At 36.5% G+C, this 23667-nt stretch overlaps 1 protein-coding gene across 1 annotated transcript in view; it reads left to right on the top strand.

Annotated features, from left to right (window-relative positions):
• Positions 1-23667, top strand: part of DCC (DCC netrin 1 receptor) — a 727087-nt gene that overhangs the window by 421674 nt on the left and 281746 nt on the right. Inside the window, exons 10-11 of the mRNA XM_029921550.1 lie at positions 21485-21633; positions 23280-23418. Of these exons, the coding sequence (XP_029777410.1) occupies positions 21485-21633; positions 23280-23418 (288 nt within the window). The remainder of the gene's footprint in view (positions 1-21484; positions 21634-23279; positions 23419-23667) is intronic.

Below are 23667 nucleotides of genomic sequence, written 5' to 3'. Positions count from 1 at the left end.
TTATAATGACTATTAGAGGTAGCCTTGGGAGGATGGGTTGTTTAATCACACTAGAAGAGTTCAAAGCAAACATGAATCATTCTGTAATTTCATTTATTCATTTAATCAAAAATTATTTTTTGTGGGAGTTTGAGAACTTCACTGTCTAGTACAGTACAATTAGCCACGTGTTTATTTAAATGCATTGAAATAAAATAAAATTTACATTCAGACACAGTAGTCATATTTCAACTGTTACATAGCACTTAAAACAAAATTGAGAACTAAAAATTTAGTTCCTCGGCCTTATTAATCACATTTCAGTGGCTTATATATTGACTATTGGCCACCATGTGGGATGGCATAGAGAACATTTCCATTATAGCAAACGGTTCTATTGGACACTATCAATATAGACACTAATTTAGTACATGATAATACAAAAGCAATTCAGATGTTGTTCTTGCTCTCAAGAACTAGTAGTCTAGTTGCAACTACTTTAAGCAGAACTTTAAAAACACTTGACAGACTAGTCTTCTTTGAATGGTGAAAAGTGAATTATACATTGAATTAATATAAAAGATTTATTTTTAAAAGACCAGAGAATCTAGATCTTAACATCTTCTCTGATTAGTTACTTAAAGGTCTCTAAATATTTTCTCAGGGTAAAAATTCTAAGTATCTTTCAAAGCACAATTAAAGATGAAGGACAAAGATTATCTGTTGCTTGATTTGGCAATAGGACAGTCTAAGTCCCATTTCCCTGAAGGCTTCTGTTGGCTCACTGTTATTCTCTTTTACTTTGAGCATAGGGCATCATCTAAGCTTCTTCCATTGGTGTAATCAAACATTTAGAAAAGTATTTTCCTTGGTGAGAAATTAAACAGAAATTATAATGTATATATATGCTGGTGTGTGTATATATGTATGTGTGTGTGTGTATGTGTATAATATATGTATGTATGTATTAGAAACTTTGAAGAAAGAGGACATGAAAATGTAATAATAAAAATAATATTTTTGAGAAAGTATGGATATCCAGCCTGGGATAAAGAGGTTCCCCCCCCCCCCCCCCGGAATAGACTGAGTTTGGATTTAATTGCCCAGTCTGGTTATATACCCTACTAAAAATGAAAGTAGGTTGCTTGCTAAACCAAATTAGAGCAAAATGGAGTTTGAGCATCTTCAGGGATATTGTTATCATGCTGGCACAGCCAAATAAAACTCTACTCCAAAGATTAAACAGCTGAGCTGAGTTTTTTTTATGGAACTCCTTCAATTATGCTTGATTCTGTGGAGAGCCGGTAAACATGACTAAAGAAAAATAAAGATAGAAAGAGAGTATGATGTTTATATCTGTAAATATACGTGATATTTATACATCTGTATTTAAACCTTCTCTTATCGTGAGAGTCTTTGTTAATCCATGCAGTCTATAAGCATTTATTGAGCACCTACCATGTGTCAAGGCCTCTATAGGTGCTAAAATAAGATGAACCAGAATAATACAAATTATTAGGGATGAAATTTTTGATGAAAATATATTTGTAAGATACATTGTTCTAATTTACACTGTGGGATCAAATTATTTCCTCTTTTGTTAAACCTAAAGTTACTGTTATAAGGCATTAGTGTATAAGTACTCTATAGTTTAATGCATATATATTAGGTTATGGTATTTCAACACTTAATGTAAAATCACATAACATATAACATAACATTATACTAATAATTTTGTTATATACAAATATGCTATATAATATGTAGTCATATATATATATATATATATATATATATATATATATAGTGTTCTAGTGTGAAATATTAGTGTAATTTAAAAAGGATCATGTCAAGAAACTTATAGTTGATCAACCTAATACGATACCCAACCAAAATTAAATCACTTCATTTTTTTATGGATTCTTTTAACCATGGCTGGTATTCTGCCTGCTAGAATGTATGATATATCTTACATGCTACACAAAAGGGCAATTATGTGACTATTGTTCTCTAACTCCAATGTCCTGCATTATTATATTGGGGTTTTTTTAATGTTAATTTTGAGAGAGAGAGACAGAGAGACAGAGTACAAGCAGGGAAGGGGCAGAGAGAGGGGTACACAGAATCTGAAGCAGGCTCCAGGCTCTGAGCTGTCAGCACAGAGCTCAATGTGGGGCTCAAACCCACGGACCACGAGATCATGACTTGAGCTGAAATTGGATGCTAAACTGATGGAGCCACCCAAGTGGCCCTATATTGTTTTAATAAAGATATTATTTATAATTTGTAGAAAGTTATCCAGGGAAAAGAAATCCATAACACATCTCTATTCTATGAAAAATTCTTCTTTCTCTGCCCAGTCTTCCCACCTTGGGAAGACTCAAATCACCTCCAATATAGGAGTTGAATTGGGCCATAATTTCTAATTACAGGATATTTGACAGATATAGGAGATTGCCATGGGTTGAAATTGGAAGATTTTAAGGTGATGACAAGCAATTACTGCCTTAGATAGTGGCTGTTAAAATCAGAGTCAGGATGTTGCCATTAATGTTCAGGAGGAAATGATTGTGGGGTTTTTCTCAACTGAAAGTCAAACAGTAGAACTCTGAGCCCATGGTTATACAAGTAAATTATTAATTACCACCTTATTTAAATCTATAATTGGTGTCCCAGATTCCAAGTGGAAGAAAAGTGAAAGGTGTTTAAGAACAATGATTCAGAAGTTAGACTGGTTTTGGATTCTGGCTTTTTCATTTGCTAGCTAACTTTTTGCTAAGCCATAGTTTTCTTGTATGTAAAAGAGATACATCCTGCAGGAATATTGTAAAGTTTAAAATTGCATCTATAAAATGGATCACAACAATACATCCTCACATGATTATTCTGAAAATTAAATGAGATGATTAGTGTAAAAGACTTAGCCTGCTACCTGGTACTTTGCCAAACCCTCAGTAATGGTAGCTCCCTTAATTATGTATTCCTGTTCTGGATTCTCATTATCCCTCATATAATCATGTTCCTTAATGCTGCACGTAATTGGTTCATTTCTATCTCTGTACTTTTCACATGTGTTTGAAATGATCTCCTTTTTCTTTAGGTTATTTCATAAGTCTCTTCTATTTCTATTTTAAGATTTTATTTAAGTTTTCTAAGAGGAGAAGGCCATTTCTCACTAAGTCACCACATGGATCAGTCTCCTAGTCTGCATAAGCTCATTTTTCACTTCCCATATTTGTTTGAATACTATCAAGCCATTCAACAAGTATTTATTGTGTACCCCAAAGAGCTACCCTGTATTTTCCAACACTGGGAATTCAGCAGTAAAAAGACAAAGTACTTACCCTCATGGTGAGTTTATTTTAATGATAGGGAAGTATAATAACCAATAAAAATAAAGCATGCAGAAGAATAAAACAGCTTAAGGGGATATAGAATGAGAATAGAGATGAATCTAGAAAGGAAAGTCAGGAAAGCCTTTCTGGAGAAGGGGCATTTAAGGGAATATCTGAATGACTTTGGTGGGAGGGTGCTGTCAATGATCTCCCGTGGAGACATTTCAGACAAAGACAGTAGCAAGTGCCAAGGCCCTGGGAAGAGAGCACAAGAAGACCTCCATGCTATAGGAAAGCAGAGAGGAGAGAGGGACAGGGAGAAGGGGAGACAGGGATCGACAGGTGACAGGGCCAGGCCATGAAAAGCACTGGAAGCCATAGTAAGGAGGGTAGATTTCACCCTCAGTGAGGAGGCATCTGCACAGGAGGGAGTAACATACTCGAGTTTTCATATTTAAAGTGAGAGTGAGGAGAACAGAAAGGAGGCTAATGCAGTGGTTATTCAAGAGATGTTGGTAGCTCAAGTCTTGGTGTTAGCATTCAGGATACCTTTAGAAGGTAGGGAGAAGAGTGGCTTCAGGGTATGGGATGGAGAAAAGACAGGAGTCAAATTTACCATTAGGTTTTTGGCTTCCGAAGCTAGGTGAATCATGGGACCTTTTGTTGAAGTCAGAAGACTACAGTAGGAGCTAGCTCGAAAGGTGTGTGGTTCAAATCAAGAATTATTTTTTACTGACACATTAGTTTTAACAGTTAAATTCTATTTATTTTCTTTTTTATGTTTATTTATTTGTTTTGAGAGAGAGAGAGAGAGAGAGAGAGAGAGAGAGAGAGAGAGAGAGAGAGAGAACAAGCCAGGTAGGGGCACAGAGAGAGTGAGAGAAAGAATCCCAAGCAGGCTCAATGCAGAGCCTGATGTGGGACTCAGTCTCACAAACTGTGAGGTCATGACCTGAGCTGAAATCAAAAGCCTGACACTAATCCAACTGAGTCATCCAGGTGCCCCAAGTCTGTTTTATTTTCTAATTAGACTGTGCTTGAAGAAGGTGTCTCATATTTTGAATATAAAAATAAAAGAAAATGTCACATACTGCTAGGTCAATGGCCAAATGCAATGTGGTTATTTCGCTTCTAATAGTGACAAAGCTGAACAATTGTTGGAAAAACCTGGAAGAATTCTCCATGTTGTAAACTGTTAAACATCAGTGCCCAAATATCCCTAATGAATGCACTACAGGGAGATGCACACTGCCGTGGACAGCCGACACTCATACATTTGTCCATCATAGAGAAGCTTCCTTCCTGGAGAGCCTCCCTATACAGCAGTGGAGTGTAATTTGATGTGGCTGCTACCAGCAAGAAGTGCCTAAAAGGAGCCACTGATCTGCAGCCCAGTCTCCCCGCTGCCAAGATTTTCTGAGGAACTGATCCAAAAGGGGCAACTTAACTGCCAAAATAAATGTTAGCTCAGAACCAGCTTATTTTCTGACATGTACTTTGCCTGTGTTCATTAAACAGGGGATTGAATTCTAATAGGATGTCTGTTCACAAAAGATCCAGAGGCTGAATCACCTGAACTCTCTGAGACTACATAAGAATTTTACCAGCAGAAGCCTGGTTTAGGCCTAAGGGGAGATCACAGAATTAAGGAGGAAGTTGCCTTTTGTTTTCTAATATTTCTTTACCCTTTTCTCTATTTTGAAAAGTCTTCTATCCTTCATTACCTCAGAGTGCCCAGAGTCAAACACATTTACCCAATGATCTGAAACATAATGTTAAATCCACAGAATCACTTTAACTTGGTTGATCCCAATGATGGAATTTTGCAGAAGAGTAAACTTTGGCATCAGAGAGTTAAGTGACTCAGGGTGGGTCAGCAGCCTGTTGGCACCAGCAGGCCTATGTCTACACAGATCTGCTTGCAAAAATGGCATGTTTACTTATGTTTATGTTTTTGTTTTCAAAAATAGATATAACACTGAATGAAAAGCAAAATATGTGGGTTCAAGATTGTGGTGTTGTGTATCTTCTGCTGTATATTTTTGAGGAAATCAGTCACCTTTTCTGATTCTCCATGTCTTCTTATAAAATAGGAATCATACTGATTATATTAGTGTCCTAGGGCTGCTGTGACATAGTGCTACAAATGAAGCAGCTTAAAACAACAGAAATGTATTCTCTGATAGTTTGGGAGATGAGGAGTCTGAAATAAAGGTGTTAGCAGAGCCACGCTCCAGGGAAAAATCCTTCCTTATTGCTTCCTGGTTTCTGGTGGTTTCTGGCATCCTCCCGTGTCAACATCTCTGTGTCTCTCTGCCTCTTTGTATAAAAACACCCATCATATTTGATTTAGAGCCTGTCCCAATGCTGTATGACTTCATTTAACTTAACTAATCATATCTGCAAAGGTTTTTTCTGGGTACACATGAATTTTTTAAATTTTTTAATGTTTTATTATTTATTTTTGAGAGACAGAGACAGTGCAAGCAGGGGAGGGTCAGAGAGAGAGGGAGACACAGAATCTGAAGCAGGCTCCAGACTCTGAGCTAGCTGTCAGCACAGAGCCCGACGCGGGGCTCGAACCAAAGAACTGTGAGATCATGCCCTGAGCCAAAGCTGGACGCTTAATTGACTGAGCCACCCAGGCACCCCAGGGTATACATGAATTTTGGGGGGAAGGCTATCCAGTCCAGAATATATGTCCTGCCCTACCAATCACACAGATTGGTTAGTAAGATCCCAGGTAATCTGCATAAGGACTGAGCAAACTATGAAGTATGTATATATACTTTTAATTACTTAAACTACCTTTTTCATTTAAAAAACAATCTCCACCATTGTCCCTTTAGCAGAGAAGTACTGAGAAACATCTTTCGTTTCCTTAAAAACATACTTGATATGCCCCTACCTTCTTCCTCTCTCCAGAATTCTAATCCCACCTTGTTGGCCATAGGACATGGTGCTTTCTGGATACTAAAGACTGCAAACTGCTCAGGTGGCCCTAAGGGGACTAACAAGTGAAAGGAATCATCCAGATAACGAAGTTTGCAGAAGCGGTCAGTGAGGACTGTTATTGACACCAACCACACACTCAGATTTCGACAGTTGGGTCTTCGGTTGATAAAAATCCCATGAGCATTTCTTCCTGGACATTGATGACAAGTTGACTCTGATTTTAACAGAGAGGATCTAAAGTAATACTTGTGTGTCATCACCTTGAAATCATAAATTTAGCCCATATCAATCCCCTATACCTGTGAAATATCCTGTGAGCAAGAATTCCCGCCCAACCCAACTTCCATAATATAAATTATAAAATTGAATGTGTCAAAATTAACATTGTCAGAGCTCGGATTTGAACCTAATATAACGTTCCTGCCACAAGGCACATGCACGTATGTGTGTAAACTAAGATTAGCCATAATAATTTTAAGGAAACTGAAAAACTAATTAATTGAAAGTTAACTGCATTTTAACAATTATTTAATGAGTTAAAATTCTTATTACTTCAGAAAACACAGTCATGACAGGATAATGTTTTAAAAACTCCCAACATCATTGTGCTCTAGCCAGTCTGAATGAGTTATGCTAATTCTACTGTTGAGGAACATGCTAGGTACATAATTTCTACTTCCTGTTATATACCACTTACTTGATCTTAATCCTTGGTCTGCTGTCTTCATTCAAAGTCTTATCCTACAACCTTGCAATGAAATGAAAAATAATTATTATTACTTCCATTTTTCAGGGAAGCTAATTGGCTTATAGTTCATCCAGGCTCTTCACAAAAATTTTTAATACTCATAGAAATAACTTGCTGCTACTTCTGGTGGGATGTTTCATCATTTAATATGATATTTAACCCCAAATAACAATGTAATAATAGGCTTAACATATCACTGACTTATTTTAGATTATACCAAGCTTGATTAATTTGATCACTTTGAACATGTTCCTTAGCCTCTTTGTAATTTAATGTTCTTACAGTAATTTTGCCACTGTCTTTGGAAATATTGAATTTTCCCCCATTTTAATTCATGAGTTCTTGAATTAGCCTGGTGGCATTGCCTCTATCTGCAATGCTCAGTATGATAGCTGCTAGCCACAAATGGACGTTGAGCACTTGAATTATGGCTTGCCCAAATTAAGGTGAAAATGTAAAATAAACATTAGATGTTAAAGGCTTAGTATGGAAAAAGGGTAAAATGTCACATTAACAAATCTTACATGGAGTATATTTTGAAATGATAAAATTTAGGCATATTACATTAAATATATAATATTAAAATGAATTTTATGTATTTGATTTTTACCTTTTTAATGTGGCTTTTTAAAATTACTATGAGCATTTGTGGCTCACATTTATACTGGACAGTGATAATAACCTAGATGTATATACCCTTCTGTCTTACATTCAACCAGGAATTAGTCAAGATGATTGCCAATATGATATTAAATTGAGTTTGGGAGTTACTGAAATACACTAGTTAAATTTAACCCTCCTCAAAGAAATAGTTCTTAAAGTCTTACCTAAATAGCATTCATATTTAGCTTCATATCTTCCTTATTTTACTCTGCATTTACTAGACATCATAATCAATAGCCTTTGAATGTTTGAGTTGAAGGTATTGTTTTTCTGCTGGTCTGGCACTTCGTGGCACCAATGAAAATAAAAGCAATGGACGTGGGCTTGGGGAAAGAAAGGAAGCCTTTGATCCAGAGCTGCACACCAGTGCCCCTGTGTTCAGTTTTACTTAAAGTCGTTGTCCAACTTCTGTGAGATAATTTACTGCTGTAGTCTATTTGTCTTCCTGCTGCTATCTCTGTGCAAGCCTAAATCTTCCATGTGGTTAATAAACTTCTTATCTTTTGAATACTGAAAATAAAATAAACTTAATCCTCAGGGTGGTTCAGTCAGCAGACCGGGAGCCTTTTAGATGCTTCTTAGAGATAGAGGACAACTAGGTTTTCTGCCCTGTGCGATTATCAATCTTCCCCTTGCATGCATGTATGTGTAAGGGCGTTAAAGGTGCTTCTCAGTGATAAATGTCAGTGGAATCGCAAAGTGAATATTAATTTCAGTATTGTCAAGGTCAGATGTGTACCCAAGTTCATTGTTAGTAGAATTTTTATTGTTGCTACTGTTAGAAAAGATATTTTATCTTGGGCTCTTTTTGCAAGAATCAGGGGAGAAAGGGAACAAAATTTCTTAACATGCGTATACATTACTCAGAAAAAGTGCCTTACCACAGCCTGATCCATTAACTGGGGTAATTATTTTGAGTGCCTTAAGAGAGATCAAACTGTGGGTTTAGAGGATCTAAGTAACGTGGGAACAAAACAAACAGATGATCACAGAATCTGGAGACTATCTGATGTTCCTGAAAAGTAGCTGACTATATATGGAAAAAGAAAAAAAAATCAGGAGAAATAAATAAAGAAGCAGGGGGGAGTCTGTGATTTGAGGCCGTTCATTGAAGTAGGGTATGAAATTATCTGGCTAGAACCTCAAGAAATTAAAGAGCAATAAAGATGAAAAAAATATTGGGTTATGACAGTCCCTCTGGGGATAAATAAGCCACTGGGTATCTGTATAGAGTGAATTTCCTCAGACCCAACAGTGGGCACCAGCAATGTGATAGTCACTTGCTAATACACCCACACCCACACACCTGCTGGATCTAGTTTCAGTGGAGTATTGGCTATCTTAGTGAACAACATCAGAACCACTCACCTGCCCGAGTCAGAAATACAGGAGTCATTCTTGGCACTTCCATCCTCCTCACTGCCCTACCTCTGACATCCCAAATGCTGCTGATTTTACCTCCCACATAACTCTTAAATCCCTGCCCACTGCCACTGCTCTTGTTCAAGATATTAATGACTAACTTAGCTACTAAAGAATATTCTCCCAACTGGTTTCCCAATACCTACATTCACCCCCTTCAATTCACTCAATATGTAACTGACAGAGTACAACATACTTAAACTCATCAGTTCCTTATCAGGGGTCCTGGGTTGTTTGGTTGGTTGAATGGCTGACTTCAGCTCAGGTCATGATCTTGTGGTTCCTGAGTTTGAGCCCCGTATGGGGCTCTGTGCTGACAGCTCAGAATCTGGACCCTGCTTCAGATTCTGTGTCTCCCTCTCTCTTTGCCCCTCCCCACTTATTCATTCTCTCTCTCTCTCTCTCTCTCTCTCTCTCTCTCTCTCTCTGTTTTAAAAAATAAATAAACAATAAAAAAATTAAAAAAGAATAAAAGATCAAATCCTTCCAAGGCCTTTAAGACCCATTATGGCTATGTGCTGGCAATCTCCCCTACGTCATCTGAATCCCTCTTTTCTGATTCCTTGTGTCCTCACACCTTAATCTGTAAGTTCTATGGAAGTTTTCATTGTTTCCCCTTACCAATTCTCCCAGAGCCTGGTACACTGTAAAAATTAGTATTTATTGACCATTTCCTTTGTGCCAGATGCTGTTCATAAATTGTATATTATGAATCTCCACAACAAATCTGTGGGGTAGGTATTAGTATTAGCCCCATTTTTAAAATAAGAAAAATTAGGGGCACCTGGGTGGCTCAGTCAGTTAAGTGTCCAACTTCGGCTCAGGTCATGATCTCATGGTTCGTGGGTTTGAGCCCTGCATCAGGTTCTGTACTGAACAGCTCAGAGCCTGGAACCTGCTTCAGATTCTGTGTTTCCCTCTCTCTGTGCCCCTCTGCTGTTCACACTCTCTCTCTGTCTTAAAAATAAATAAACATTAAAAATTTTCTAAAAGTAAAATAAAATAAGAAAAATTAAACTCAGAGGTACTGAGTAGCTTGAGCTGGCCACATAGCCTGAGCAAGGGTAATGGATTTGAACCCAGGATCTCTCAATCTGGAGTCATTATCCTTTACCATTAGTCTCTCTCACCAAAGCTTATTAGATGGGATCTGTTTGTTGGCATCTTCTAAGAGAAGCCCAGATCTCTGATTTCTGTGAGAACTATGTGTTAGGAGAATAAAGTTCTAACTTTCTTCTTTAGCTTATGGTCTCTCCCAAAAGACCCAGTTTACCCAAGGCAGTTCCTTATCTTTTAAAGCCTGGAAATAGATAAACAATAAATTTCTTGCCCAAAGAGATAATATCTTTTTAGGATAGGATCTTTTTGTCGTAATGTGGAAAAACCTACCCACTTGACGATCTGAGAAAGATTGCCACTTCCTTCTTCTCTAATAAATGTCAGCAGGGGTCTTTTATAAAAGCAATCTATACAAGTCATTTATTGCTCTATTAAAACTACAAACATCAAATATTGATTCTTCCCATACTGACCATAATACAAAGCAACTCTGAGAGAGGTTGCTGGGATTTAGTTACATTATCACCATGGGAAATGCTCTGGGTTGTCCATAAGCTGAAGACACCTGCTTCTCTGATGCATATCTATTTATAGAGACCTGACATTTTTGTGTACAGAAATGCAATCCTGAAGTATATGTGAGCCTCAAATAAGTGTGAAGCAAGCGAGGGGTCTGTATATGCCCTTCCTGGGAGTTTCTGCTTGCAGATCTTCCATAAGAATTAAACATAAATGTATGATCTACATAATAACAGTAAAAGTAACTCTATGTAGAATATTTATGAGGAGATTGAAAGGTTTAACTTCTATGTGTTATTATGACAAAGCAGGCAAACTCCACTCTTTCATCAGACACTCTCTCGGCCACATTTGGTCTGTAAATGTAATCTTAATTCAGGACTCATGCTATACCTAACACATCTATGGAATGTTATGTTTCCTGTTTCCCTTTCACATGCATCATCTCCTCATGTTCTTCCAACAATCTTGAGAATTTTTTTTTAATTTTAGAGAGAAAGTTTGTAGGAGTGTGAGCAAGGGAGAGGGACGGAGGGAGAAAGGGAGAGAATCCCAAGCAAGTTCCATGCTCAGCACAGAGCCCGATGAGCGGCTGGATCCAGGACCTGAGCCAAAATCAAGAGTTGGATGGCCAACTGCCTGAGCCACCCAGTCGCCCCCAACAATCTTGAGAATTAAGAAGAGCATATACTCCTTTCTCCAATTGTCTGATGAGGGAACCAAACCATGGAAAAGTTTAGAGGACTTGAGTCCAGGTAACAATATTATCTACCATGTTATTTGGAACACTTGCTTCTCCATATATAGCCTCATATAATCCTGGCAATAGCCCTGTGATGTGGAAGTGTTGTCTAGAAAATGATGTGCAGGATGTTTAAATAATTTGGCCTAAGCATACACTGTTATGGAATGGAGGGGGGAGGAATTCTTGACCTGAGATTCAGAATTAAGGTGCTTCATTTCCATTCGTGGTGTGTTCTTTTTCACTGGCTATATCTCAGAACTAGTTTTCACCTTTCCATTTTTTCTATTTAGAATTTCTTAAAAGTTCCTGACAATTTCTTGGAATATTAACCTATTTTTTTTCTTTTCTGAACCCTTATTCCCACACTGAAGTTTTAGAGACAAACATCTTCAAATAAAATGGATGAATTTTTAAACTTTCTTCAAGTATCTTGAAAGACACCATATTTTAAAAAACCCTGTAGAATATTATTTGATTTGTTGATAATGCTAACAAAATAGAAAACAAGTGCATAACTGATAATTCTATGCTTCTGGTAGTTTCTTCAAGATGAGATTTAGTTTATTTTGGAATTCTTCTCATTATCTTTACTTAGAAGCCTCATTGTTGGAAGCCTTCCTCAAGCTATATAGCGGTTTTTCTCTCTTTACCAACTTGTAGGTTCTATTCTGAAAAAGTTCATTTTGAGGCCATTACCCATCAAACTCATTCACACCCATATATGCCAACTCATCAGATTCTTTCTTCACAACTAAACTTCTTTGTCCTGTTTCCATTACTGCATTTCTTAATTGTTCTTCAAGAAATATTCTTGACCAAATTGCCATAACCAATTCTGAGTACTATTTCTAGAATTCTTATATAATTCATTGTCTGCCCAGAGAGGCTTTAATCTTGGTTATATATGGTCTGTTTTTCATATCTAGGCGTTTCCTGTGTGTGTGTGTGTGTGTGTGTGTGTGTGTGTGTGTGTGTTTTCTCTGTCCTACTAAATTCCTTGAAAATTTCTATCATAATAAAATATTTCACAATACCAGAGGCAGCACGGTATCCTAAATACATAAAGTGTATGATTAGACTTTAAAACCAGCTGGCACTTTAATCTAAAATGAAATGTAACATAATGGAAAGTAACCCAACTCAAGCTATTCTGAAAAAAAATTATGAGGGAAAAATATGATAAGTTTGTATTACATCTAGCCATCAGTTACATGGAAACTTAAGCACATTTGGCTAAAACCTTAAGTTTTAAGTTTCAATGTTTGGTGTATTTCGGGCAATTTTTCTAGATCATAAAAACAATTGCCTTTGACATTTCTTAGAAATCTCCAGTTTAAATCCTTTGAAACCTCAGGCTTGAGACCTCAGTCATGCAGTCAGAAATCTACATTCTCCACTACATTTTACATTTCTACGCATTGCCTGTTTTCTAAAGTGAAGTTCAAAATACTTGGCATACTTCATCAAGGCTATTACTACTTGACTATGTCAAGGAAAAGCCTGAGCTACCCCACTGAAAAGACCTTATCTTGAAGTCAATTTCTGAAATCACTTTTATTATCAAACAGCTTCTAGTTCTAGGATGAATCACAAGATTACTTTCAGTACTTTTTTTTTTCAGAGAGACCCATTCAAATTATTTCTACTATACTCTCAGAAACATCCATCATTTGACATATTAGCATATTGTGAATATATGTGTGTGTGTACATAAGGAATATGTAAGTCATATATATCACATGTTATGTAAGTGTGCACACAAAATGACATAGTTGAGTATGTTGGGACTTAGCAGATACCACCTGTTAAAACCCTAAATAAAATGCTCGCGTAATAACTACTTCCTCTAACCAATTCTAGTCAGACTTCTGTGGTTCTGTAATAAAAACCTATCCCATAGTTTGTGCTTCCTTCTTGCCAAATTACTGTCATATCTCCTAACTATGGATAGTTCAGTTAAGAAGGGGCTTCATTATGTTAATAATTACATTGCCTGCAGGCTTTTTGATGTTGCATTCCCCATACAGAATAGAAACAGATTTCATAGAAATATCATTAAAGCTGTTAACTACAGGAGGAAAAAAAATCAAAGAGGCAATCAAAGCATGCACTTTATTATCAATAAATGCAAATCGTTTCAGAAATGGCTTGCATTTGAAACTAGTTCAGTGAGGAGATCAGCAGCAATGGAAGCCGCTGCTTAAATAAGAGGATTGTGGTCTACATCCATTTAGATCACTACATACAATTACTTAGATCCTTTGCTGCCCATTTTAAACAATGAACTCAAGAATCATTTTTAAATTAACAAATGAATAAGAGGTAGAATCAGGCTTAGAATTTTGGCCTAAATTGTGGACATCTGATTGATAGGTCATTATTTGAATGATAACGGGATTTTTTTTTCAAATGCACTAGTACTTTAGTTCTTAAGAAAAAAAGAGATTTGGTAGCTGTTAAATTGATGATTTAGGAACAGTAGGACACATTGTACTATGCAGTCATTTTGAAAAGACTTTAAATATTCAAATGTTCAACTACATATTCTCTGACACTAACATTTGTCTTCATCTTGGACTTCCAGCTGAGAGACATCAGTATAATGGTGAAGAGACATCAGCCTCATTCAGTATTATGAAGACAGTGGCATGTACTGATCCTTCTAAAGCTTTTTCTATGAAAATCTTATATTTACATTCTTATTTAGAAGGGATTATTTAAATTCCCAAAATATTTTTAGAACCTTATATTTGATAAATTGTAATTTAGATTTTAGTCTGATTAATATAAATATCAAATTACTTACAGTAAAGAGAAGTCAGAGAGGTAGACAGGTAGTTAGATATTAGAATATAAACAGCAAGAGAAAAGAAGAAAAAGAAAACCGAAGTATTAATTCATATATGCTATGTGTTGCCTTGATCAGCAAAAGCTTTAACATCTTGTAAAACCTAAAATATTTGCAAATTAAAGCAGATCAATTCAAATGTCTTTGAATTGCCCATGATTTGGAAAATGAAATAGAAAAGTCTATTTCATAAATGTTTTTCAGCTTTAGAATGTTATTAAAAGTTGAAAATGTCTTTCTAAAGTAAAATCATTGCTCTATTTCCCATCATAAAGTAATTAACAACCATTACAAGTGAATTAATAGTAAAGAATCATTGGTTTTCCAAGCTGAAAGAAACCAGAGATATTATCTGATCTATTGGGAGCTACTACTTGGGGAATCATAGATTCTAATGATGGAGGCTTATGGACACTACACCTAAAAAATGTATATAGTAAATTCTTCATAATGTACATACAATTTCATGGCCTCTATGGACTCCTTGATGCCATGACTGATCTTTATCATAAGTAGAGTAGGGACAAGAAAAAAAGCCCCATCTTAACAAACTATAGCTCATTAAACTGATACTTTCTCCTCTCTTCACTCTCTCTTTCTCTCTCCTCCTTTCTCACTGGCTTGCTTGTATGCATGCACACACACACTCTCTCACATATAGAATACAAACACACATACTGTCTTCAATATGATTATATATGATAAATTTGGCTATAGTGAAGATTCAGCTAATTTTTATATACTATTTTGGGGGTTAATATCCAATAAGATCTCATTATAAAGTTCTCTGTTACTCTATAAATCTATATATGTAGTCAGAAATTACAGTCCCCAGTGCAAATAGTGACATGTAATATATATCATTTACTCCAATGTAAGTATTTAATTTGTTCTTAGGTACAGGTGTTATAATGAATTTCTACTGAAACGCAATATTGAAATTTAAAAAGGTAGTTGGTTAAGCTGACACTGATTGATGAGTTACTTGCATAGATTATGCATCTATTCTGAAATCTTGCCATTCTTTGAAGAAATAGGTAACTCAAATAGAGATGAAGAGAAATTAGATGCAGTTTGCCACAAAATTATTGTCCAACTGAGGGGATCAGTGAGGATTATTAAAGACATCTTGGAAATGATGAGCAGTTAAGGCCATTAAGTTCCTTGACTGACATACTAAAACATAATGGAATGGAAGGCTGAAGCTGTTAACGGTATTGATTTCACATATAATTCCCATTGTTGAACATTTTTCTCTCTCTTTTTCTCTTTCTCTCCTAATATGCATATAATAAATCACATATGTAAAACCAGGTAAGCTATGCTTAAATATGTAGATACAGACCTGAATAAATATACAAATATAGAAACGTGTACCTCCACAATTAACTTAAAACACAATATGTTATCCACAGGCCTATATTTGGGCTATAATTCAAAAGGAAAATACCAGAAATTCACAAATTTGAATTTAGAGTACTGTTGTGAAGAAAAGGAAACATTTAATAGCTTATGTGAAACAGTCTTGATACTAGCCAGGAATGTTGTAAAGAAAAATATCCCATATGCAAACTATTTTGGTATGATAATATGATTAATATATCACTTGCTAGTAAGTTTTTCATGTTTGGATGTTATATTTCCTTGGAACAATAACAACGACATTGTGGTATCTTAATTTTAATATATGATAATCTTAAAGAAAATCAAGGCGATCAGATCATAAAACAAATTCTATTTTAATACATAAAGTTAGGGACACCTGGGTGGCTCAGTCAGTTAAGCATTCGACTCTTGTTTTCTGCTTATGTCATGATCCCAGGGTGACGGGATCCGGTCTGGAGCTGGGCTCCATGCTGAGTGTAAAGCCTGCTTGATTGTCCCTCTCTCTCTCTCTGCCCATCTCCCCTGTTCATGCTCTTTAAGTAAATAAATAAGTAAAATTAAAAACAACAACAACAAAAATTAAACAAGTAAAAGTTAAGAAACAATTTAGTACTAAGATGCAATCCTTGAAAGTAGAAAGTGGAAGTGGACAAGTGGAAACTTTACAAAAACAAATAAAATGTTATCATTTGGCTGGAATTGGTGAAAACATATACTCGTTTGTGCATGCTTATGCTAAATGCTCTGAATGCTCTCTTATACTTCCAAAGTCTATTATCTCTGTTTAAAATTCTCCTGGAATCCCAAGCACATGTTTTTCCCTGATAGTGTCTAATGAGCAATAGGAAGAGAAGAATAATTCAGTTGGTGAATAGACAATCAGAGTAGACACTACCAGTGAGAACTGAATCCAAATTATGGTACTTAACCACCTGATTGTATCCTGTAGGTAACCAAGTTGTATATGCATATAAACAAATTACATGGTGGGCAGAGTGTACCTAGGTTGACATGCATACAACAAACACAGACTAATATACCAACCTTAGTTCTCACCAGGTATGTTAGGAAAACATTGTTTTCTGATCACCTATAATAACAATCCTGAATTAACAAAATCAAATGAGTTAGCCTGTTAGAGTAGCTATTTCTATTTTACACTTGTTATTTAGGGTAACATTAGGTAATTGTATATAAAGTCATTCATTTGACACACACTTGTTGAATATGTTGTGTATGGCTAGCATTGTGCATATCCCTGTGGAAGAGACACCTGCTCTTATTATTTAGAAATCTAAGAGGAGAGTTTGACCATTCTCCTGATAAGGAGCCCGGACACTAAGCAGCCCTTGCTGGGCCCAGCAGGAAAGGAGTGTGGCCTATTGGTAATTTTTGTGGGGATGACGCCTGGAACTGTGAACATCCATGTGGTCTGTCTATTTTCCCCACGATGCCTGATGGAAGTCCCTATGAGGTTGGCATACCTGATTGTGACATACTCCAAGAGTCCTAGTCTGGCAGGTGATGCATTCCCACCCCCATTATGTTAGGTGGCACCCTCAGCTAAGCCTCCCAGATTCACAGGTGCCTAACTCTTCTTCCCATTACCCCCCTTGCACTCCAGTTGTACAGAAGAGTAGAAACTTCCCAAACATTGCCTTCCCTTCCTTTCTCTAACAAATGGAAGCCCACTAATCTCCTGAGCCTTTTGGAGATGGGAAACCTTCTTTGAAGGTCACATCTCACAGCAAAAGTAATAGCTTTGGATGTTGGCCATTTTTAAATCTTAGTCTTGGATTCCAGAATGAGCCATAAAAAAAAAAGCAATTCCTTTTCAGTTTAGCCACAGGGGATCAAGAAAAGACACACTCAGTTAACACTTTATACATCACTGGGCCACAAGGATATATGCTCTGTGAAATTTCAAAATCCTGGTTATGTCACATTCAACACTTAACTTAAGCATGTCACTCAGTCTCAATTCTTTCTTATGCTCCTTTCTTTGTCTTTCTTCTTTAGAAAAATTATAGATTCTAAATCAGTAAACCTCTTCTCTTGAAATGTTTACATTGTCATTGTGAATATATCAGTAATCATAGAAGCATGCAAATTATAGTTTTTTAAAATTACTATTATTTAAAACATTGTACTTTGAAAATTCAGTTGAATAGTGTCAGTGGGCAAGTTTTTATTTTGCTTTCCGCACCCCCCCCCGCCGTGAAGCGAAATGTCTGCTTCCACATAATACAGCCCTAATTGTATCAATATGAACTTTGTTCAGTATTGTCTACTAAAGTCTCCTTTGTGGAATAAGGAATTTTTCACAGAAAGCCTACCCCTTCCTGGAAGAGTATCAAGATGAAGGCACTCACGTAAAGTATCTGTCAGAATACAACTCTTTGGAAGCCAGAATTCTCTATATGGAAGAAAGGACATAAAAGAGGAATGGGGAAGACAAAAACAAGCCCTGTAGTGATGGATTAGAATCAGAGACATCTCTATCAAGTCATGAAGAATGTATCTGTGTACCTGTATATTTGAGTATGTGTGTGTGTGTGCGAATTCATTTGTGTGTGCTTAAGTGTGTATACATTCCTGTCTCTCATTCACTAAAAGGATCTAGAAGCAAGACAACCAACTAGCAATGAATAGAGCTGACATCCAGATCTTTGCCTTGAATACCATTCCCCACTAAAAGGAATGAGAAATTTTTGGAAACATGTCTGATTCCAGAACTGGGGCAGGACCATGAGCCTGGAATGAATTATGCCAGGAAGACAAGAAGTGCTTCAGTAAATGATATGTCATATTGCAAGGACAGAGGAACCAACTTAAAGAGGACCCCACTGGCCAAATTTGAACTGGACAATTTGAACACCAAAATGATTAAGGACAATTATGCATTATAGACCATAAAAAGTAGAAATTCATGTGCTCATACCAATAAGAGATAACATAAATAGACATATGGGTTCTTATAGTAGAACGTTGTGTGCCAAGTGGCTGATTTGGAGGAAATTCTTGAATAGAAAAAAAAACATTTTGTAACCACCATGCTAAAAACTGATTTATCAAAAACTATTAATAGATTCTAACTCTCAGGGAATTTGGTAAATAGCATGATATATGGTCCGTACATAGTATCTGCCCAGAGATTTCTTATTGGCTGTAAGCAGTGGAGTGGGATTTGGGGGTGGGGGATACAGAGGGACCAGTTAATGCTACAGTGGAGAAATCTGGCAGCACCTTGACCAGGTATTCAGAACTAACTAACTAACATAACCAACCAGGGAAGAAAAGAGGTCTTATGCCTCTGGACATGGTGCCCTGAGGTATAGACAGCACTCATGTTTCATTTGGGTCTAGAATGCATAACCTAAACCCAACATGCAGAAACAAAAAGAAATCCCAAATAAGGAATATTCTATTAATTTTAAAAAGGGCTAGGGAGCCTGGGTGGCTCAATCAGTTAAGCTCCCATCTTTGGCTTAGGTCATGATTTTGCAGTCTGTGAGTTCAAGTCCCACATTGGGTTCTGCTGACAGCTCAGAGACTAGAGCCTACTTTGGATTCTGTGTCTCCCCCTCTCTCTGTCCCTCCCCTGCTCGTACTCTGTCTCTCTCTGCCTCTCAAAAATGAATAAATATTTAAAAAAATAAAAAATAATTTAATAAAAGGGCTATAATCTTCAAAAGTATAAATGACCTAAAAGATAAAGATGGATTTTGAAACTGTTCCAACTTAATGCCAACTAAAAAGGTTATGGCAGTGAAATGCGAACTTGACCCTAGACTGGATTCTGAACTGGAGAGGGAAATGCTATATAAGTTACATTATTGGGTCAGTTGATAAAATTGGAATGCAGATGAAGATTAAAGTATTGTATTAATATGAATTGTACTGAAGTTAATATTATTCATGTACACATTAATACTTAAGAAATATGCACTAAAATATTTGGGAGTAAAGAGCTATGATGTGTGTAACAATGGATTCATATTCTCTGTCTCTGCCTCTCTCTCTTCCTACATATATATAATAAATATGCAATATATATGTATATAGGAAGAAAGATGTATATATATATATATATATACATCTTTTGTAAAATTTATTTATTTTTAGAGAGAGAGAGAACATGTACATACTAGCTGGGGAGGGGCAGAGAGAGAGTGAATCCCAAGTAGACTCCACAGTCAGCGCCAAGCCCAACATGGGGCTCAAACTCACAACCACAAGATCATGATCTGAGCTGAAATCAAGTTTTGGACACTTAACCAACTGAGCCACCCAGGTGCCCTGAGAATGTATGTATATCTGGGTAAAGGGAAGACAGGTGTTCTACGTACTATTCTCATTCTTAAATTTTTCTGTAAGTCTAAAATGATTTTCAACTAAGTTTTAAGAAATTGTCAGCAGTCATCTGTTAGGATGAAAGAAGGCAACTGTCAATAACAAGGATACTCAAGCTTTGGGGACTGTTGGGAAATGTGTGAAGGTGACATAAAACACATGCTTCTGGTATATAAATAGGTACGTATTTTCCCACAAATGAACACATGAGCAGTGATGCCTTAAGGAGCCAGGGCATCATGGGATAAATTCTGAAAAATGACTGATCCAAGGACACAGGTGTAACACTGATCTAAGGAGTTGTGTTCTCAGAAAAGTGTCGATGTTTTCACAGACTTTTACTGTGGATGTTCAAACTCACAAGTTCTGTCAGAGGCTTCAAAGGTGCATCTGCTTAAAGCTATGTGGCATCTAAGGCTGAGGAAAATATACAGCAAGTTTATGTTAAAATTGTCATCATACTTGTGATGATGAAACTTTTTAATTTAGATTACGATAACTACCTGAAGCATTGCATTTACAATTTATAAACCATATATTTATATATTCAGATATATAAATTAAAAATTATGCACAAATTCGGAACTTGCAAATCTGGAATGTGAAGGAATTTCCTGATTCCTGTCATACCCAACTGATCTGACCTGATGCTATGCTACATATAGTCTTCAATAATTTTGTTTGATGTTAATATCATATCTTTTGCTGCAAATGTATATTTTGCTAACAGGTGCAACCACAGACCCCACTTGGGGTATTAAATGTAATACATGCATCATATTGTCTTTCTAAAATCTGAAAATTTCCAGATCCCAAGACATATCTGGACACAAGTATTTTGGTTAACTAATTGTGCACCTGTGCTATATAATTTCTTTAATAAACAAGCTACTTATTCTTGATTAAGTGAAGTAGCAGTTATGAGAGGAAATGGAATACTGGAAAGTAAAACTGAAAATTAAATCTCAAAATTAATTTAAAGGACATAGAAATGGGCAAGATTTTAAAAGCTGACTTAAATAAAGATGTGGTAAATTATCCATAGCTGTGCTGCTCATTTGAATTATAAGTAAAATCGTGATACACAAGTATTCTAATTGTATTTTCTCTTTTCCTTCTCTGGTTATTATTCATACACAAGGAAAGGCATACTGGCATAGAGGAAAATTTTCCATACTAATAATTTATATTAACAATCCCACTCCTTTTCCTTCATTTTCCTAATCATTAAGACTCCTTGACCAGTTTCATCAACTAGAAAATGAACTACCTAATTTAGATTAATTTAAGTCCTCTCCTGAATTTCAAAATGAAATGGTTCTAAAATTCATTACTTTATATTTTATTTTTTCATCCATTTGGTTCTTAAAATAGTACATAGGGCTATAATATCCCTAAACTGTAAAAAATGTAATTTTGTTTGTTTTGAAAAAGAGAACCCTCTCATACTAATCATTTTCTTTTGTACACAGTGCAAGTTCCAGGGCCAGTAGAAAACCTACAAGCTGTATCTACCTCACCTACCTCAATTCTTATTACCTGGGAACCCCCTGCCTATGCAAATGGTCCAGTCCAAGGTTACAGATTGTTCTGCACTGAGGTGTCCACAGGAAAAGAACAGGTAGGCAAGGGAATGGGCCCAATGCTGCCACCTACTGGATGGTCCTAGGACCAGAGGCACAGGAAGAGACCTACGAACTCTTGGTCTAGTCCACCATGTTCCTTGGAGAGCTGATCGGGTTTTAAGCACTGGTTATTAGAAACTTTAAGCAATTTAACTGAAATTGAATTGAATTCTGTTTGTAAGAGAGGCAAATGGGCAATGAGATGACGTCACTACAAAGAATGCGTTTTTTGTTTTGTTTTTGGTTGTAGTAGTTAGTGGCCCAGGCCAGCGTAGCCACATTTATCTTAACTTACCTGGTCCTAGAAACCATTTTCCTTGTCAGCACTTATCTGAAGGATGACTGATCTCTTATTCAATTGCCTCAGTCAACTTGCCGCTTTCATTCTATACATTTAAGTTATTTCTGTCCTTTCCTCACCATTAGGTTGTAGTCACCTCTCACTTTTCATTGTTCTCAGTAAACTTCACTCCTGACGGCCACTTGCCTCCTTCCGTGTTGTTTCTAATCTGCAAGTTTCCACAGATACTTAAAAATAAGCAAATTAGATTTAAGGGGAGACACATGAAACTCAGCAATTCTATTTTGTGTCATAAATATGACTATTAAGATGTTTACTTCTGGTTTCTCAACCTCACGTAGAAAAAGATATACAGACAAAAGCATAGGTAAATAAGAAAAACCAAGAGCTGACCTTGGGACAGCAGAGTTCTCAGGATATGTTCTGAAGCTTGCCAAGCATACTGTGGTCTTCGTGCTTGCACATAAACTGCACAGTAGAGATCTGGCTTTTTAAAAGATGCTTTGTAACAGTCCTATTCAGAAATAGTTCAAGTCCTAAGTTATATTGAACAATAGGAATAACTAAGACCTCCTTCCATACAATCATGCATCCTGTTTTTTGTTTGCTGTCTCCATGCTATTTAGCCCTTGCTTTCAGCTTTCTATTCTCTCCATTTTCTTTACATTTTTGGCTTTCCCAGAACGCATTTTCCCAATCCACTCAAATCAATTCAGAAGTAATGCTACCCGAGACAAATGTGAGTGTGAGCATCACTGTGGAGCGCTAATAATGGGTCTTCTAGAGCAAACTGGCTCTGATTTCTCAATGACCTTCACCTCCAGTACCTCGTTTCTGCAGCTGTGAAGTGCTGAAACGGTTCCAGCCAACCTCACAGCACTGCAGGAGATAAAGATTATGGCAAAGTATCTGTCAGTTTCAAGAGCCATGGTTGTATTTCAGCAAGGGAAGGAAGAAATCTACTGTTTCTTAGTGAATTATTCCATTTAGGGCAGAGAGCTACTCTCTGTTCCCATGGATTCACAGGCTGCCTTCTGCCTGTCAGTTTCGGTGTGGGTGGAATACTGCGCACCATTCAATGTATTGGGTGGCGTTAAACACATTGGAACTTAATGACTGTAAAAATAGCATGGTGCTATTTTAACTAGGAGTCTACAGAGTGGTTTAGAATTTAGTAGGGGAGTGTGTGTCACAAGTTAGGTTTTACAACAACTCGTTATAAGACTGGAGCGTGGTTTTGTGAGTAAGAGTCTAATATCCAATTCACTGATTACACAGAATGGCTGCCATTTCTGCTTTAATGTGCTTCCTGAATAACTGTTTGGCATTTTATGTCTCCAGAATATAGAGGTTGATGGACTATCTTATAAGCTGGAAGGCCTGAAAAAATTTACGGAATATACGCTTCGATTCCTAGCTTATAATCGCTATGGGCCAGGAGTATCTACTGATGACATAACAGTGGTTACGCTTTCTGATGGTAAGTGATAGACAGTGAAACTTGACTCACATATTTGATAGTAATGAAATAATACTGCATGTATGCCATAGATTGCATTTTTTAAGGCATTTGAATTAAAATGTAATGGCATATATTAGCATAAATTAAAACTTTGGCTAGTTTACTCAAACTGTCTATTACAGTTAAATTTAAACTTTCTTTCAAAAAGTATATTACATGCTCTATGTCAGGATTTCCTAGTGTTGCAGGATTCTTTACCCCAATACC

This window comes from Suricata suricatta, chromosome 14 (genome assembly GCF_006229205.1).
Source record: "Suricata suricatta isolate VVHF042 chromosome 14, meerkat_22Aug2017_6uvM2_HiC, whole genome shotgun sequence".
Lineage (NCBI taxonomy): Eukaryota > Metazoa > Chordata > Mammalia > Carnivora > Herpestidae > Suricata > Suricata suricatta.
The sequence above is the reverse complement of the archived record's forward strand: the minus strand, read 5'-3'. Positions and strand labels throughout refer to the sequence as shown.